The 18791-nt window shown below is 41.9% G+C and overlaps 1 protein-coding gene across 2 annotated transcripts in view; it reads left to right on the forward strand.

Moving 5' to 3' along the window:
• RGS7BP (regulator of G protein signaling 7 binding protein) overlaps positions 1–18791 on the forward strand; it is a 121507-nt gene that overhangs the window by 95874 nt on the left and 6842 nt on the right. The window contains exon 6 of one of the 2 annotated variants that reach the window (XM_070412050.1): positions 56–425. The exons of the other annotated variant lie outside the window; for it this stretch is intronic. Within the exon in view, the coding sequence (XP_070268151.1) occupies positions 56–180 (125 nt within the window). The 3' untranslated portion in view covers positions 181–425. Of the gene's footprint in view, positions 1–55; positions 426–18791 lie in introns of those variants that run through there. 2 annotated transcript variants of the gene reach the window in all.

Below are 18791 nucleotides of genomic sequence, written 5' to 3' on the forward strand. Positions count from 1 at the left end.
AACATTCCTAAAATAAGGGGCATGCATTTCTATGTTCTTCCTCTTTTCCCACTAGGCTGCAATGGAAACATAACGATGGAGCTGAAACAACTGTTTTGGAGTCAGAAATGGACACTACATGAAGTTAACAGAAGTGCCTTAGCAGACCCGAGTCCCTTTCTTCTTCCTGTTATCTGCTAAATGATTAATCCATTTATAATTTATATCTCATTTAAGGCATTAATAAGGTGAATCTTTGTACAGAAGAACCTGCTCACTAAACTAATTAACATCTGTGAGCCTCGGTTGCCTCAGAGTAAAATGAAGATAATATTAATATCACAAAAGGTTCAACCCAATAACTGTCCACTGTTGGCTTAGTACTAAAGCTCATTTATGAGAACAATCCAACAAATGAATCATTGCATGAGACTGTGCACAGAACAGTGGACAAAGGGAAATCTTTTAAATAAAGTGTTTTTAAATCAAATGGTCAATTGGTTTGCATATGAAAAAAATTAAACTTCTATTTTGCCTCATTCCAAGTTGATTATTGACCTTAAGGTAAATGGTAATAAAATAATAAAGCTTCCAGAAGATGATATAGGAGAATATCTTCATACCCTTAGAGCTGTGAAATTATTTCTAACAGGACTCAAACCACTTTGGAAAACTGTTTAACACTATTTACTATTGTAGAATACATGTATAGTCTGTGATCCAATAGTTTCACTCCTAGATAGAGACCCAACAAAATTGTGTGTGTGTGTGTGTGTGTGTGTACTCAAAGACAGGTAAAAGAATATTCATATTGGCATTATTTTTAATAGCCAAAGCCATAAACTATTCAAAGATCTATCAACAGAAGAATGGCAAAGTAAATTGTGTTATATTGATATAATTGAATACTATAGGGCAGTAAAAAGAAATGAACTCCATTACAGCCATATACAACCAAATGAAAGGATGAAACTATAATAACGTTGAATGCAAGAAAGCGAGATGTGAAAGAATATACACACTGCCATTAGCAGCCAACATTCACAGCCACTGAGAGATGGATGCCCTGGCTCAGTGAAACAGACACCATGGCACCTAGTACAGCTCACCCCTAGCACTGTGCAGATCCACTAGCTTCGCACATTGATTTGCTCCATCCAGATCAAGCTTCTGGATTCTGGGATCACAGTTCATATATACAAGATGAGAGATAATGGGACAAACCACAGCCCAACTTTGTAGTTGGTCCCAAGACTATATAGGTGATACTCATCGTGTCCCTCCTCTAATCACCCATTCTAGACCCCCTCATTCTACTTGGGCACTCCTGAGCTTGGTGACCCAGACCCTCACCCCTGAGTGGTCAGACACCCTGGTTTCCATGCCTTTAGTAGATTGTGGTTGCTGCACTTGCCCATTTACAGTTAAACTTGGGCATGAGCATACCATGAGATGACCCCATGGGTCATCTGAGTGCCAAACACACTCCTCTGGGCCCTCATTATGTTGCAGTTACTCTGCTTCCTCATGATAATCAGGATCCATAACCTCGGTCAGTTTGGTAACTCTTATTTTCTGGCATGAGGAACCTAAAGTGACCAGGTAGCAGTGGTAGCTTAAGTTTAATGGGACTCTTATTTCCTACACCCTAGGACTAGGGACTCCAGACACACACAGTAGACCCTCAGATAAAAAGCACAAATTCCTCAGTAGATCACTGGGGCCACTCCTACTTTCACCCCTTAATTTTTTTACCCATATATTCTGTGTATTAGTTACTCAGAACTATATAGTGGCCATTGACTAATTTAAGGAGTATAGTGAATTCTGAAGGTTAGCACCAAATGTTGCAAGGTGCCCTCTCCTTTCTGCCACCACTCTCTTGGGATGGCAACTTCTGCTTGGTGGAGTATGTGTAGGAAGAGTGGATCCCACAGTTGTGTTTTCACTAATGCACATCCTTTGCTGTAAATGTTATGTGACTCCTTGGTCTTAGGTAATGTTATGTGGGTCCCATGTCAGTAGATCGAACACTCTGTAAGTTCGTGGATACTGGTGCTGGCTGAAGCCCTGTAGGTGGTTGATAATGGCAAACCCATATCAAGGAAGCAGGTTAACCCTAGCCAGGGTGGAAATGGTCAACTTGTCACCAAGAAGCAGGTTGTTCTCCCCAAGGAATGGTGTTGAATCAAGGGCACAGTGTCAATCTCTTTTGCCAACAAAATGGACATTCAGCAATGACTGTAAATGAATTAATCTTGGTGAGAAAAGCCTTTTTGTTGCTTCTGTAACAAATTACCACAAACTTAGTGGCTTTAAACAGCACAAGTTGCCGAAACCGGTTTGGCTCAGTGGATAGAGCGTCGGCCTGTGGACTGAAGGGTCCCAGGTTCGATTCCGGTCAAGGGCATGTACTTGGGTTGCGGGCACATCCCCAGTAGGGGGTGTGCAGGAGGCAGCTGATCGATGTTTCTCTCTCATCGATGTTTCTAACTCTCTATCTCTCTCCCTTCCTCTCTGTAAAAAAATCAATAAAATAAAAAAAAAATAAAAACAGCACAAGTTAATCACTTACATTTCTAGAGGTCAAAAAATCAGTTCCACTGGCCTAAAATCAAGGGGTCAGCAGGCTGGCATTGCTTCTGGATGCTCTAGGAGAGAATCTATTTCCTTTCCTTTTGCAGCTTCAGAGGCCTCCTGCATTCCTAGACTCATGACACCTTTTTCCACCTTCAAGCCAGCAGCATAATGTCTTTAGTTCTCTCTCTCTCTGACTCCTACTTCCATCATCACATATCCTCCCTTGACTCTGGCTCCTCTGCCCCCCTCATATAGAGACCCTTGTCATTGCATGGGGCTCACCCAGATAATCCAGGATAATTTTTCCATCTCAAGATTTTCAATATTTGCAGATCCCAGGAATTAGGATGGGAACATCTTTAGGGGACCATTATTCCCAAAGCCAATGCTGTTGGACCCTTCCATAGCTTGCACCTCTGCCAAGGGCAGCTTTTCAAATGGGATATTATTCTCTGCTTCAGAGAGCATGCTTTAGAATTCTAAGGGCCTGTACTGTGACTCTCTTATTGGAATTTGCCAGAATCTCCATTGCATCCTTTTAGACCCATACACCTCTGGTACCATGGCCTCTGCCAGAAGATATGGCCCAAGTAACAGGGCTGCTTATGCTGCAGAGCCTCTCCTTGCTCTGGAAACCACTTAAAACTAGCACTCCTAGTCACCCAATAAATAAGGCAGAGCCGTACCCCAACTGTGAAATATGCTGCCTCCAAATCTCTCAAGTGGTAGGAGATGCAAGAGATGGTACCTTGCTTTTGCTTTGGAGGGATGACCCAGCATCCTCCAGACCCCCGGACCCCTACAAACTTCACTGATGTAGCAGGCCTCTTAATCTTAGTAAGGTTTATCTCCCATCCTCTGTGGTCCTTGTGTCTTACCAGGCAATGTGGAGTACTCACCACTTAGCCAACTCCAGGTAACATGATGGCATTAACATAGTGGACAAATGTGGTGTCCTCTAGAAAGAATGCTGAGATCAATAGGATCTGACTATTCTGCTATGAGGCATAGTGAGGTCTTCTAGGGGCAGAGAAGTCTAGTTCCAAAAGGTCATCTAAGGACACCAGATACCCAACTACTCAATGATTAAAATAAACATTATACAGTGAGAACAGAGTGCTGTAGATATATGAGGTCTACTAGTGGTAGAGAAGGCTGGTTCTGAAAGGTCATCTGAGGACATGGAGTTGGGCTATGCCCCAGGCACATAGCTGCTAAGTAATAATATTATACCATGAGGACATAAAGTTCCATTCTCTATATTCTCATTGTTCGATAAAAGCCCACCACAATCTGGTATAATTTGTAATAGTGCCCATGCACTTGCTGGTTGATAAAAACTCATCCTGGGCTTTTAGGGATTTCCTCTCCACCTGCCCCCAGTAAAACCTCTGCTGGGGACACGGACGGATGGAGAATTTGTTGCAGGGAAGCTAAAAGTAGCAACTCATTCAGAACTCACAGATCTCTAAATCCCGATCCTCTTCAAACTTCTTGCGTCTTTTTTCTGTCTAATACAGCACAATTAGGAGAGACCTTTGAAACTGTGTTAAGTCTCATGACACGTACCCGAGGCTGCATTAATCTGGTATAGTAAAGATACCGCATTCGGCAAGGCAGCTATTATTGGGGTTTCTTGGATAAGCTGTGGCAGTGCATTTCATTTGCCATGACCCATCCAGTTTTTGAAGGAGCCAAACTGGTGAATTAAGTGATACATACAATAAGAACCACCACTACTGAATATCTTTCATTAGCCTTGATTTGTAATAATGTTTTTTATTAACTGACTTGGTAAGGATGGAAGAGTTTCAGGAACTTTCACTTAGCCCAGTGGTCGGCAAGCTGCGGCCCCTTGAGTGTGGCTCTTCCACAAAATACCACGTACGAGCACGCATATACAGTGCGATTGAAACTTCATGGCCACACTCAAGGGTCCAAAGAGCTGCGTGTGACTCGTGAGCCACAATTTGTCGACCACTGACTTAGCCTTTCCTACTACAATAGCTCCTCCCTTACATGTCAAGAAATCAATGTGAAAGTACTGCCAACTGCTAAGTGTGTCTATGAAATTATGTTCGGGAACTAGAGAAATGATTTCCCAGTGGGTCCATGGACACAGCTGACGCACTATGAGGCAGAGCTGGGTTAGGACTCCATCTATGATCTGAGTGCCATTTGTTCTTCCCCTAATAGATGTTGGGTCCCTGAGTATCAGTGTCAGCTCAGATCCTTTATCTGAATCCCTTGATGGGTCTCAATATTCTCCTTTGCCCATCGTTTGGTTACCTGGATAAATGGTAATAGGGCACTTTGTGAAATCACTACTGTATACAGTTTGTAATCTTGCAGGGACCATCTTAAAGTCCATGCAAACTCTTCTTTGGTGACAGGTTAGGGTTTAGATCACTGTTTCAGGTCTGGAAACTGGATAAGAGAATGTCACTTTCCTTTGGGGAAGCAGATGCCAGGCTCCTGCTCATCCACTTTTGATCTCTTCAAATTCTATATATAAAGTAATACCCTGCCCACATGTCTTACCCTTAAGAATACCATGATTGTCATTATTAGCCATCTCCAAAGATACATGCTGGTCATCCTCTCCTGCTACCATTCTGATCTTCTTGCCTATTGCAGGAATTATGCCCACCATGCCACAAAATTCTAATGATAGACCTATTCTGTGTGCACCATATATTTACCCTAGGATGAAGCCATTAGTCAACAACTACTACTCACAATCACCTTTAACTACTAATTCTTAATCATAAACAGACACGCAAGGCTCATAGAATAGTGTACAACTTGAAACAGAAAGATGATCATCAAACAAATGATTCCAAAACACTAAAAACCCCCGAGATAGTTCTAAATATACTCACTAGAGAAAACAGAGATAGTTCTAAATATACTCAAATAAATTAAAAAATTTCTTTGAAATACCCAAAAGGAAGTGTTGAGGAGGCAATTGAGTATGAGCCTGGCTCTTAAGAAAGAGATGAGACTTCAAGACACAGATGTGTGAGCCAACAACATATGGTCTCGATGAGATTATCTTGAGAAACAGTGTGGCTGAAGATTAGTAACAGAGACTGAGCTGGGAAAAGAGGAGGAGCTGGCAAAGAAGTCTGAGAAAAAGCACCAATAAGGAAGAAGGAAGATGATAGTAATGGGTGCTCAAGGACCCGTGTAAGACTGAAAGCTTTCTCACCTAGTCAAGAAAAATCAGTTGTGCTAAATATTGCTGAAAAGTAGAATAAGACAAAGCTGGTAATCATTGGGCTTGCCAACTTGTAGGATGTTGATGATTTCAGTGTTGAACGATAGAGACAAAAGGAGGTTCATGAAAAGTTGAAGGTTATAGAATGGAGACAGCCTATTGCGTTTTGCTGTAAGGTGGCAGCTAGACGGGAAGGTGGGGTTAAGGAAGGGTTGTTCCTAAGACAGAAGATATTAAAGCATGTTTGTATGCTGATGAGAATGATCTAGCAGAGAGAGGAAAAAAATGATCATGCAGGAAAATGGGGAGATAAGTAGAGGAACAAGGTTTTGAGGAGATGGAAGGGAGTAAGATCCACTCTATAAGCAGAGAAATTATTGCCTTATAGGAGCTCAGGCATTCTAAATTATTGGTTCTAAATTATAGCCATATATTATAATCCCTTGAGAATTAAAAAAAAAAAAAGTCCACACCAGATTAAAAAATATTCCCTAGGAGTGGAGGTTGGGCATCAGGATTTAAAAGAATTCTAGGTATAGTCCCCATTGATAACCACTGATGCACTGTGAGACAGGAACACAGAGCGTGAGTACAAATGCGGGTAGTCTAATCGACTTGGTGGCTGGAAGATAAGGCAGTTTTCCTCTGATTGCATCTGTTTTCTCAGTGAAATATGAAACAAAGCCTGAGCTGAGAGGATCTTGTTGGTTTAAAGCAGTGATTCTCAACCTTGGCTGCACATTAGAATCACCTGGGAATCTTTTTAAAATCCTGATTTCTGGGCCTCATCCTCCGGAAATTCTGTTTCTTTGTTACTAATGTTGTGGCCCCACCCCATAACAAAGAAACAGAATTTCCGGAGGATGAGGCCCAGAAATCAGGATTTTAAAAAGATTCCCAGGTGATTCTAATGTGCAGCCAAGGTTGAGAACCACTGGTTTAAAGAGAGAGAGGGTTAGGTATGAAATAATTTTAGGAAGTAGGAAAGCAACGACTCACGCAATATAATAGGATTGCAAGGATTTGCGGAGAGCCTACTTGAGATATGTGGTGATAAATGTAATGTGAGACTAAATGAGCACAGCTGTGTTTCTTCTCCAGCTCCATCCACCCAGGTAAGCAAGGAGTAGGTGGGGGATGTTCTTTTCTGATATTTGAAACAGTTGCTACTACTTGACTCCTGAGTAAAGTTGCAGGGTGGAGGCAAGTCATCTTTGGAAATTTTCTACCTCCTTCCTGCTTCCTATAATGAAGATACCTCAGGATGACCTAACCCCTACCATTACCACACCAGAATGTTGTAAAAGAGGAACCAGGAAACCAGAATGGAATTCTAATTGGTGGAAAGGGTGAAGGAGAGGAAAGGAGATTTTAACAGTATCTTACTGAGCCACAATTCACAGGACGTAAAAATGTATGAACCTTATGCGTACTGCTTGACAACTTTGCCTACTTATATGCACCAGTATTGGATCACCACTAGATCAAGATAAAACAAAACAAAAAACACAAAAAAACATTCCCATCACCCTTCCCCCTCAAAGTTCCCCTCCAGCCAGAGCTCACATTGGCAGATCAGAGGCTCTAAGGCTGAGTCTCTGATTTCCACTCTCAACCCAGACAGGGCCCAGGGTCAGAAACAAATAGCTCTGCCACCAGAGGTTCATTTATTCATTCATTCTTTCTTTCATATATACTAGTAGATACATAAACGATACATACGTGTAGAGCCTCATGGCTGTTGTCTCTCCCTTGACATTCTCCTCTTCAGGGCGCCTTCCAGACCTGAAACCTACTACTCTTCCTGTTACTAAATCCCTGAGTTGAGCTCAGGGGCAGCAGACAGGAAGCCATCTGCAAGGATTGGTTTCTAATGTTCCTTCCAGTTTTAACAGCTAATCATTCCAGGAGACCAACCTCATCCCTTTGCATAGCTCTGTGACAGGTGTTAGTCATTGTTGACTCAATTCCTTATGATTGATCTAGAAGCTAAAAAGCCTTCAGGCTCATGGATTAGAAAACTGTGGTACATCTACACGATGGAATACTATGCTGCTGTTAAAAAGAAGGAACTCTTACCATTTGCAACAGCATGGATGGAACTGGAGAGCATTATGCTAAGTGAAACAAGCCAGTCAATGAAGGAAAAATACCACATGATCTCATTCTTTCATGGATAATTAAGACCATTACAAACTTTTGAACAATAATAAATACAGTGGCAGAGCTGCCTCAAACCGATTGTCTGACTTCAGTGGTAAGGCCAGGGAGGGTTGGGGGACAGGAGGGAGGGGAGTAAGAGATCAACCGAAGGACTTGTATGCATCCATATAACCATAACTAATGGACATAAGACACTGGGGGGTAAGGGAGGGCAGGGGCTTGTCAAGGGTGGGGGGGGGAAAAAGGACACATATGTAATACCCTTTGTAATGCTTTAAGCAATAAAAAAAATAAAAAAAATATAAATAAATAAATAAATAAAAAGCCTTCAGGCTCTACATTGGTGATCATAATCACTGTTGCTGATACGTTTAAAACATAGCTACATTGCTTTTGGAAAACAACTGCACATGAGTGTAGTTCCAAATGTGTCCCAAAGAGGGCAGTGAAATAATACTTTGTGTTCTGCTGTATCCTCAAATATTTTTAACTGGTGAATTATAAAGCCTGCTGAGGGGAAAACATCATGAGAAACTGCAGAAAAACAGAATTTTTGTTTTCTATTATTCTATTATTGCTGAAGGAATATGACTGCAAATAAATAATATTGTAAATAATGCAAAACACCATCCCATACATGATTTTATTTAATCCTCACAATAAACCTTTATGATGGTTATTTCCATTTATATCATGTATCATGACTAATTCAGGTCAGTCAGCTAGTAAAGCAGCAGAACCAGCTTTCCAAAGACCAGAGAACTCTTTCCTGCACACCTCTGCTCATTTCTAGAGGTCCAAAAATTACTTCAAATATCAAGGGTTATCATTTTTTTTAACTTAAAAAATTTTTAATTATAGTTTACATTCAATATTATTTTGTATTTAGTATCAGGTGTACAGTATAGTGGTTAGATAATCATATACTTTACAAAGTGTTCCCCTTGATATGTCCAGTATCCACCTGGCACCATACAGAGTTATTGCAATATTATTGACAATACTAGAGGCCCAGTGCACGAATTCATGTGCCAGTGGAGTCCCTCAGCCTGGCCTGCAGGATCGGGCCAAAACTGGCTCTCCGAAATCCCCTGAGGGGTCCCGGATTGCAAGAGGGCACAGGCCAGGCCAAGGGACTCCACCAGTGCACAATTGGGGCCAGGGAGGGATGTGGGAGGTTGGCCAGCCGGGGAGGTTACCACGGAAGGGCTCCAGGGCATGTCCAGCCTATCTCACTCAGCCCCAATCAGCTGGACCCCAGCAGCAAGCTAACCTACCGGTTGGAGTGTCTGCCCCTGGTGTTAGGGCATGTCATAGCGAGCGGTTGAGCTGCCTTAGCATATCATTAGCATATTATGCTTTGATTGGTTGAATGGACAACCGGACGACCGGACGACCAGACACTTAGCATATTAAGCTTTTATTATATAGGATTCCCAATGCTGTATTTTACATTCCCATAACTATTTTGTAACTATGAATCTGTACTTCTTAATCTGTTCACCTTTTCACCCAGTGCCCCAACTCCCCTCCCACCCCCCCCGCCAACCATCAGTCCGTTCTCTGTATCTATGAATCTGTTTCTGTTTTGTTTGTTCCTTTATACTGTTCTTTAAATTCCACATAAGAGTATAATCCTATGGTAATGCTATTCCTCTGACTGATTTATTTCGTTTAGCATAAAACCCTTTAGGTCCATCCCTGCTGTCACAAAAGGTGAGATTTCATTGTATTTATGAAAAATTTATTATTCAAATTTTTATCCTTCTTCTTCTTCTGAAAGAAGATTCTTTTTTCCATTTCTTGTAATACTGGTTTGGTGGTGATGAACTCTTTTAACTTTTCTTGTCTGGGAAGCTCTTTATATGTCTTTCAATTATAAATGATAGCTTGGCTGGGTAAAGTAATCTTGGTTGTAGGTCCTTGCTTTTCATCACTCTGAATATTTTGTGCCAATCTCTTTCTGGCCGCAAGGTTTCTGTTGAGAAATCAGTTGACAGTCTTATGGGAGATCCCTTGTAGGTAACTAACTGCTTTTCACCTGCTGCTTTTAAGATTCTCCTTGTCTTTAATCTTTGGCATTTTATTTTTTATTTATTTATTTTTTTAAATACATTCTACTGATTTTTCCACAGAGAGGAAGGGAGAGGGACAGAGAGCCAGAAACATCGATGAGAGAGAAACATTGATCAGCCGCCTCCTGCACACCCCCCACTGGGGATGTGCCCACAACCAAGGCACATGCCCCTGATCAGAATCGAACCCGGGACCCTCCAGTCCACAGGTTGACGCTCTATCCACCGAGCCAAACCGGCCAGGGCTAATCTTTGGCATTTCAATTATGATGTGTCTTGATGTAGGCCTCTTTGGATTCATCTTGTTTGGGACTGTCTGCACTTCCTGGACTTGTATGTTTATTTCCTTCATCAGCTTAGGGAAGTTTTCTGCCATTATTTTTTAAATATGTTTCAATTTCTTGCTCTTTCTCTTTTCCTTCTAGCACCCCCATGATGTGAATGCTGATACTCTTAAAGTTGTCCCAGAGGCTCCTTACACTATCCTCAATTTTTTTAAATTCTTTTTTGCTGTTCTGATAGGGTGTTTTCCAAATCACCAATTCAATCCCCTGCTTTATTTAATCTGTTGTTGATTCCTTTAGTGTATTCCTTTTTTTTTATAGGAAGTTATCTTTTTTTATTGTTTTATTGCTTAAAGTATTACAGAGTATTACATATGTCTCCTTTTTTTCCCCCGCCCTTGACAATCCCCTGGCCTCCCCTACCCCTCAGTGTCTTATGTCCATTGGTTATGCTTATATGCATGCATACAAGTCCTTCAGTTGATATCTTACCCCCCTCCCTCCTGCCCCCAAACCCTCCCCCACCTTCCCGATGCAGTTTGACAATCTGTTTGAGGCAGCTCTGCCTCTGTATCTATTATTGTTCATAAGTTTATAATGGTCTTTATTATCCATGAATGAGTGAGATCATGTGGTATTTTTCCTTCATTGACTGGCTTATTTCACTTAGCATAATGCTCTCCAGCTCCATCCATGCCGTTGCAAATGGTAAGAGTTCCTTCTTTTTTACAGCAGCATAGTATTCCATCTTGTAGATGTACCACAGTTTTCTAATCCATTCATCTACTGATGGGCACTTAGGCTGTTTCCAGATCTTAGCTATGGTGAATTGTGCTGCTATGAACATATGGGTGCATATATCCTTTCTGATTGGTGTTTCTGGTTTCTTGGGATATATTCCTAGAAGTGGGATCACAGGGTCAAATGGGAGTTCCATTTTTTGTTTTTTGAGGAAACTTCATACTGTCTTCCATAGTGGCTGCACCAGTCTGCATTCCCACCAGCAGTGCACGAGTGTTCCTTTTTCTCCACATCCTCTCCAGCACTTGTCGTTTGTTGATTTGTTGATGATAGCCAGTCTGACAGGTGTGAGATGGTGCCTCATTGTTGTTTTGATTTGCATCTCTCAGATGATTAGTGACTTTGAGCATATGTCTCTTGGCTTTCTGAATGTCCTCTTTTGAAAGGTGTCTATTTAGATCCTTTGCCCATTTTTTGATTGGATTGTATATCTTCCTTTTGTTAAGTTGTATGAGTTCCCTATAAATTTTAGAGATTAGGCCCCTATCAGATATGACATTGGCAAATATGTTTTCCCACGTAGTGGGCTTTCTTGTTGTTTTGTTGATGGTTTCGTTTGCTGTGCAGAAGCTTTTTATTTTGATGTAGTCCCATTTGTTCATTTTCTCTTTAGTTTCAACTGCCCTTGGAGCTCTATCAGTGAAGAAATTGCTTCGGCATATGTCTGAGATTTTGTTGCCTTTGGATTCTTCTAGAATTTTTATGGTTTCCCATCATACATTTAAGTCCTTTATCCATTTTGAGTTTATTTTTGTGTATGGTGTAAGTTGGTGGTCTACTTTCATTTTCTTGCATGTATCTGTCCAATTTTCCCAACACCATTTATTAAAGAGACTATCTTGGCTCCATTGTATGTTCTTGCCTCCTTTGTCAAATATTAATTGAGCATATTGTTTCGGGCCGTGTATTTCTTATTTCAATTATTGCATTCTTCATTTCTGACTGGTTCTTTTTGTGGTTACTATGTTGTTGTTTTTTTATGCTATTGAAGTTCTCACTGAGTTCCTTGAGCATCCTTATAACCATTGTTTTGAATTCTGTATCTGGTAGTTTGCTTGCCTACATTTCATTTTTGGAGATTTCTCCTGTTCTTTCATTTGGGACCTGTTTCTTTTTCTCATTTTGGTTGCTTCCTTATATTTGTTTCTGTGTATGAGGTAGAGCTGCTACGTCTCCTGGACGTAGTAGAGTGGCCTTATGTAGTGTCCTATAGTTCCCAGTGGCACAATGGGTGTCCAGTGTCCTATGCTGAGAGCTCTGGGTGCAACCTTTTGTGGGCTGTGTGCACTGTCCTGTTGTAGTTGAGCCTTGATAGCATATCACTCGGAGGGATTGAGACCCCAGCTAATTGGCTGCAAGAAGTGGCTGTAACTACAGAGGAGGAGCTGGTGTGTAGGGGCTGACCCCACAGAGCATGGTCTACAGCTGTCCACTAGGTGCATTAACTCTGGGGCCTCCTAGGAAATGAAAGGTCAGCTATTGCTTGTGCCCTGCCTGGGGCCACCTGGCAAGAGCTATAGAGCAATCTGTAGATGACTGCTGGGCTTGGAGGTGCCCAGGAGAGGCCATGCTGCTAACCAAGGCCAGCTACTGCTAGTGCCAGGCCTGGGGCCAATTAACCAGAGGTACAAGGTAAGAAGAAGCCAGATCCTGCTTCTTTTCTGTAGCCTGAACCAAGAGTGGCCATTTGTATAGAAAAGCCACTGGAAATGTCTTGGGTTGGGCCCACAAGTTGGGTGGGGTGGGGTCTCATGGAATCACCAGGGTAGGGCCAACAGTGTTAGTGAGATTGATAGAGATTCAGATATGGCGCCCACCTGGGGGTCTGTGAGGGAGGGCTCAGAAAAGGAATAATGGCCTCTGCCAAAACTTCTGTCTGGGAGAAAACTGTCCCCCTAGCCTTCACCCTGAAGCCAGACAATTCAGTTCCCTACCTATGTCTCTGGTGCCTTTTGAGCTGCTGCCCTAGCACTGAAGCTTGAAGCAAGAAAATCTGAGTAAGTTCCTGTGTGGGCCCTTTAAGAGGAACACCTGGGACTCCAGCAGCCCTCCATCTCACTCAGCCACAATCCATGCTGGCTTTCACAGTCAGAAGTTATGGGGACTTCTCTTTCTGGCACTGGAACTATGGGCTTAGGATACTGGTGTGGGACTGAGACCCCCTAGCTCCTCAGGGGGGTTCTCTGTAGCCAAGATATCCCTCCCAATTTTTATCCACCATACGTGGGTGTGGAACCAGGCCATTCCTGTCTCCGTTCCTCCTCCCAGTCTCGATGTGGCTTTTTCTTTATATCCTTCATTGTAGGACTGTGTTCATCTAGATTTCAAGCAGTTATGAGTAATGGTGGTTCTGTAATTTTGATGTGGTTGTAGGAGGTCCCCAATATTGTATTTACCTACTCCACCATCTTAACTGGAACATCCAGGGGATATTATAATCCAGCAGAAATTTGGGATTAAAATCATAAAATTTGGAGCTGAGGTTGTCTCAGTAGGATGAACAATTCATCCTGGTTTGCTTGGGACTTCACCAGTTTTAGCACTGAAAGTCCCACATCCTGGGAACCCCTTGAGTCCCAAGCAAAACAGGACAGTTGGTAATGAGCATCCTGAATCACCTTGTCCGTTGGTTACCTAATGGCTCTGTGGAAGTTCTGTCAAGTGCTGCCCAGCACATTGCCTTACCCTTAATACTATTCAGTAAACATCTATGAAATTATAATTCAGTGTTATGTTTTGTTTGGGGAAAAAATCTTTTCTTCTACTTCCTAGATAGGACATAATCTTTGGAGTTACTCTTGTTGATTCGAGACTTATTGGCTCTCCACATTTGGCATCATATCCACTCTGGGCTCAGCTTGGTTCAAATTTCCTTGAAGTTTTAATATGCTATTCAGAGGCAGCTTTTTGTGAGAGGGCAGCAAAATGCCATCGCTGAAAGATATTGTGAATATAAGAGGATATTTCTCTACTTGCCTCTAGTCCAACACATCATAAAGCAAAACCAAGTTATTTCCCCCCAGTTCAGATATCTAAGCACTTTGTCAGTGTTGAATGTGTGATGCACAAATGGTCAGTCTTTCATGACTCTTTAAATTATGGATCAGTGAAAATTAACATGCCCCTGAGAACATAAACAAAGTCAGATCTCCCAGAAGTTCAAGTTGTCTTTCTTCTCCCCAGTAAATTAAGTTCTCAGGCAGGGAGCCATTCTGTGATAGCCCCAAAGAAGGGAGGAGCAGAGTGACAAAGCCACCCTCCCAGGAAGAAAGATATGATGGAAGGCAAGAGGTGGCAGTTGAGACCATCTCAGGCTCTAGGAGATTATGGAGAAGAGAAGAGGACAGAATTAGAGACAAAGCAAGATTTGTGATGTTTGCTGTCTAATTTCTGATTTCTGGGCTGGTATCCGAGTGAAGATAGGCTGAGAGAAAGATGCAAACTTCGAGGAGGTACCTGGGATCCTTGCATCACACAATGTCAGAAGGCACAACTTTTGGAGCAGCCCTTCAACAACTTGAGGCAGATGCTTTAGAGTAAAGCTGCAAAGGCTATGAGATTGCATGGTCTTAGCAGCTGCCTAATCTTCCTCGGCTTCTGGTGATATGGAAAATTACTCGTAGCTCCCATGTGGCAGTAGTAGAGCACACAGGAGTCACTGTTGCTGGCGATAAGCTTTTCAGGGTCATCCTGCAGTGAGAGCCATGTCTCCAGGGCAAGAACCAAATAGGATTCACAGCCAGATCTTAGGGGAAATATACAGCATCACCAATAGCTGAGGGGCGTCTGAGTTAACAAACTAGACTAGTCTGAGAGAAACTAGAGCACAAGTTCTCCAGTAACCTTACCAGACTTCAGCAACGTGAGCCAGCAGGGAGAGCAGGGACAAGATGGACAGGTGACATTCTTTTCACAGAAGCACGAGGATCCACTCACAGATCAGAGCGCACCCCTCTCTCCCCCCTCCGTCACTGCCACAAGGACACATAAGACCATGATCCCAGAAGCCATCTTTGTCAGGGACAAGGCGGAAAGTGAAAAACTGGGAAAGAATAAGCATTTAAAAGGCATAGACTAAAAGGAGACATTTGAAACCAGAATATAATGATAAACTCTTAATTTAAGTTTCCCTGGCCCACACTAACAAGTAGGGTAGGAGTTTGGGGACTGAAGGGAGTGCTCATAAGGGAGATTGAATTAATTGTTGAAAAATAAAATAGCCACATTTTCTTTGCATTTTTATGGATAAAATGAGTAAATATGCCATTCTGCTATAGTAGCTAATGGAATGAAGTTTTAAGTGTATTGATAATTCAACAAGCATGTCTTTTGATGAAGCGATCAATCAGCTAATCGCTGGATCATAAATCATGAACTGGTACTCAGCAAATTGGTGTTTTAAAAAACTGATCTTTTGATAAACTGCTATTCAGTGAATTGATCTGTAAGAAAATGCAAAGAATCCCTCCTTCCATGATATCTATTTTGACTCTGTACTGTTTTAGCCACTCAAATTTTGCACTAGTTGAAAACACTTTAAGATACATTTATATTGCTTCCATATTAGCACCCAAAGCTTCACCGTTTGGGCATAAATGTAAAATCTAATGAACCATGCATGACTAGTCATGAATCTGGTGTAAGTGGCTCTCTTAATACAGGTCCAGCTTTAGCAGAATCCTCCCAGGCATGATCAGAATGCAAAAGAGGAAAGAGGGGAGGAGAGAGAGGAGGTGGAATAATACAAATAACCCTGAAGCAACCCACACTAATGCCCTGAAAATGTACGTCTTGTGCTGCTTGGAGATAATCTTCCCCACTTCAAACCATTTTGTAGTTTCATACCACACAGAATTCTTTCTTATGGCAAAACTTGGTTGGTGCATAGTATGCAACATTTTTTTCTAAGGTCTACTTTGCGTAAGTTGAGACTCGAGTGTCCCCAGCACATCTGCAATAAGACATCCTTACAATAAAAATTATCCCAATGTCATACTCCACAATGTGGAAGGAAGCCCTTGCTGTCTGATAGGTTCCATTTTAGCTCTCAGCTTCAGCTCAGTGCAAGCAAGTCAGGGCCTTCCATATCTCCCAGATACCACAGGTCAGTTCTGCCACAGCACTGTCTCTTGTTCTCCACTGTCCCCCCTGCCTATGCCCTGCTCCATTTTTAAAGCTTTCTGATCTCAAGAACCACACAAAACCTTCCATCGACTACCAAGGCCCCCACAGTGATCTCTCCATTTCTTGGAGACCCTATAAGCACTGTTTACCTGCATAGATCACTTTTTGCTTTCAAACTCCATACATGTTAAATTTTACTTCTTTCATGTATGCATCAGTCCAAACACCAAAACTTCCTGAATTCAGGTGTTGTATCTGATATTTCTGCACCTTGTTCTGTGATGAGGACATCCACATCCACTCTAATAAAGCTTCCAGAATTGAATGAAACTTTCAGCTGTAAGTTAAACACTTTGCTATGATTTAGAAATAATTCTGCTTGCTCATATGTTCAAAATAGATACCATATCAAATCACTTAGGAGAAAGAATGCTTTTGGAAAGATTTTTATAATGATGGTATTCAGAAATAGAACTGAATTGGTTCTTTTGAAAAACAGCTTTGGAACATAATAATCTTCTTAAAAATTTGTTGAACAAAGCATACAGATCCAGCATATACAGATATGTCGGGGGGAGGGGGAGGCAAATTAATTTAGGATCCAAATGAGATAATAGAGACTGAGCAATTCACTTAATAGAGAAAAACCTTACAAAGTGCAAGACAAGGAAATAGAAAAAGAATTTATCTTCATGTCACAATAGGTCATAGATTGAATGTAAGGATATTTTTAGAGTAAATATGACATTGGAGAGGATGAATAAGGCATATAATACTAATGAACAGGGATTGGAAAACAAACTAACTTTTGACAAAGGGCTCATACACAGGTCTATCTTTAAATAGCAAGTTATTTGGGACAATATGCTTCTCCACCTTCCCTCAACCCCTATATGTGTTATAGTAATCATTATGGTACTTAATGTTAGGACCTTAGACTGTAAGACTTAAAGCATGTAACCCTGTGTGGACTGTTATAGTAATTATTATAGTGCCTAATGTTAGATATAGGAATACTGTGTGAGACCCAAGAATGCACCCTTGTAACCCAACTAGTACTGGTAAACAACCTATCTGATGGGAACGCCCAAAGCCTGTACACACCCATAGATTAGCAGACCCCTGGGGGATCCACACATGGCAGCCGCTGATAACACACACACCAACGAAGACCATGGCAGCCGCTGATAACACACACACCAACGAAGACCACGCCTACAGAGGGGTATATAACCAGACAGTCTGATCGAGCCAGCAGCACACAGCTCTCCTGTCGCCAGAGCGTGAGGACCTGTGTGTGCTCATATTTCGGTTCCCAGCATGAAACTCTGCCCAATTAACTGTCGATTGACAAAAGAGCCAGCAGCCAAGGGCATCATCTACCCCTTTGTGTGTATCAGCGAGCATCGCCGGGTGGATCCTTCCCAGTGCCTGAGACCCATCAGGAGCTGGTAAATAAACCCCCTGTGTGCTTGCATCTAACCTGTTTGTGTGTAATTTCTCCAGCTCGGCTCAGGTCTCGGTGCTGTCTCTGTGAAAGTGTCTGACCAGAAGGTACTGGCACAAGCCTCAAGCGGATGGTCCAGACCACCTGTGCATGTCCCACTTAGGAGCAGCACCTATATGGGAACCCCCCGCACCTCAACATAGGTGACGGGCCTTAAATATATAAGAAATAGAAGTTATTTGGGACAATATGCTTCTCCACCTTCCCTCAACCCACATCTTTGTAAAGTGTTCCTTCTTTAAACTTCTTCTATTTCTCTTTTGGTTCTTTGTCTTCTTGATTTCTCTCCTATTTCCTGCTCAAACCTTGTCAGATTCAACACATACAAATATACTTAGTCCAATTCAATGAGTTTTTAGGGTGCAAGGCATTGTACAAGGTGATATAGGGGACACAAAGATCCTGTCTTGCCTTTCAGTTCTTCAATCCAGTGAGGAAAAATGAGAAGACATACAAATAATTACATAGAAGCCCAGCTGACATGGCTCAGTGGTTGAGCATTGACCTATGAACCAGGAGGTCATAGTTTGATTCCCAGTCAGGGCTCATGCCCAGGTTGTGGACTTGATTCCAAGTGGGGGGGGGGGGGTGCAGGAGGCAGCTGATCAATGATGTTTCTCTCTCTCTCTCTCTCTCTCTCTCTCTCTCTCTCTCTCTTTCTCTATGAGGTCAATAAAATATATATTTTGGAAAAACCAAATAATTACATATCAACATACAGATCAATTCTAGTCATTATAAATATTAAAATAGAATAATTGGTAAACTCAGAGAAGGCAGACAATGTTCAAATTTGCTCTGTTCCCTATTGTTAAAAAAAGAAGCTCTTTAACAGCTAGTGACTGAGTGGGCACATATCTGCCTTATCTTGTGTAAGAACAAGGCAGAATAGTTACCTTAATATACATGTTTCTGAACCTGGGACTCACTCCAGCACCTATCTGATGTATGTTTATGACCTTTGAAGGCTGACATGGGGCAACAAGATATATAGCAAAGGCCCAGATCCACTAATATTTATGACGCATAATCTTTTTGGTAAAAAGTGAAGAATACCA

This window comes from Myotis yumanensis, unplaced genomic scaffold, assembly GCF_028538775.1.
Source record: "Myotis yumanensis isolate MYYU_CA2020_CCGP unplaced genomic scaffold, mMyoYum1.0.hap1 SCAF_4, whole genome shotgun sequence".
NCBI lineage: Eukaryota > Metazoa > Chordata > Mammalia > Chiroptera > Vespertilionidae > Myotis > Myotis yumanensis.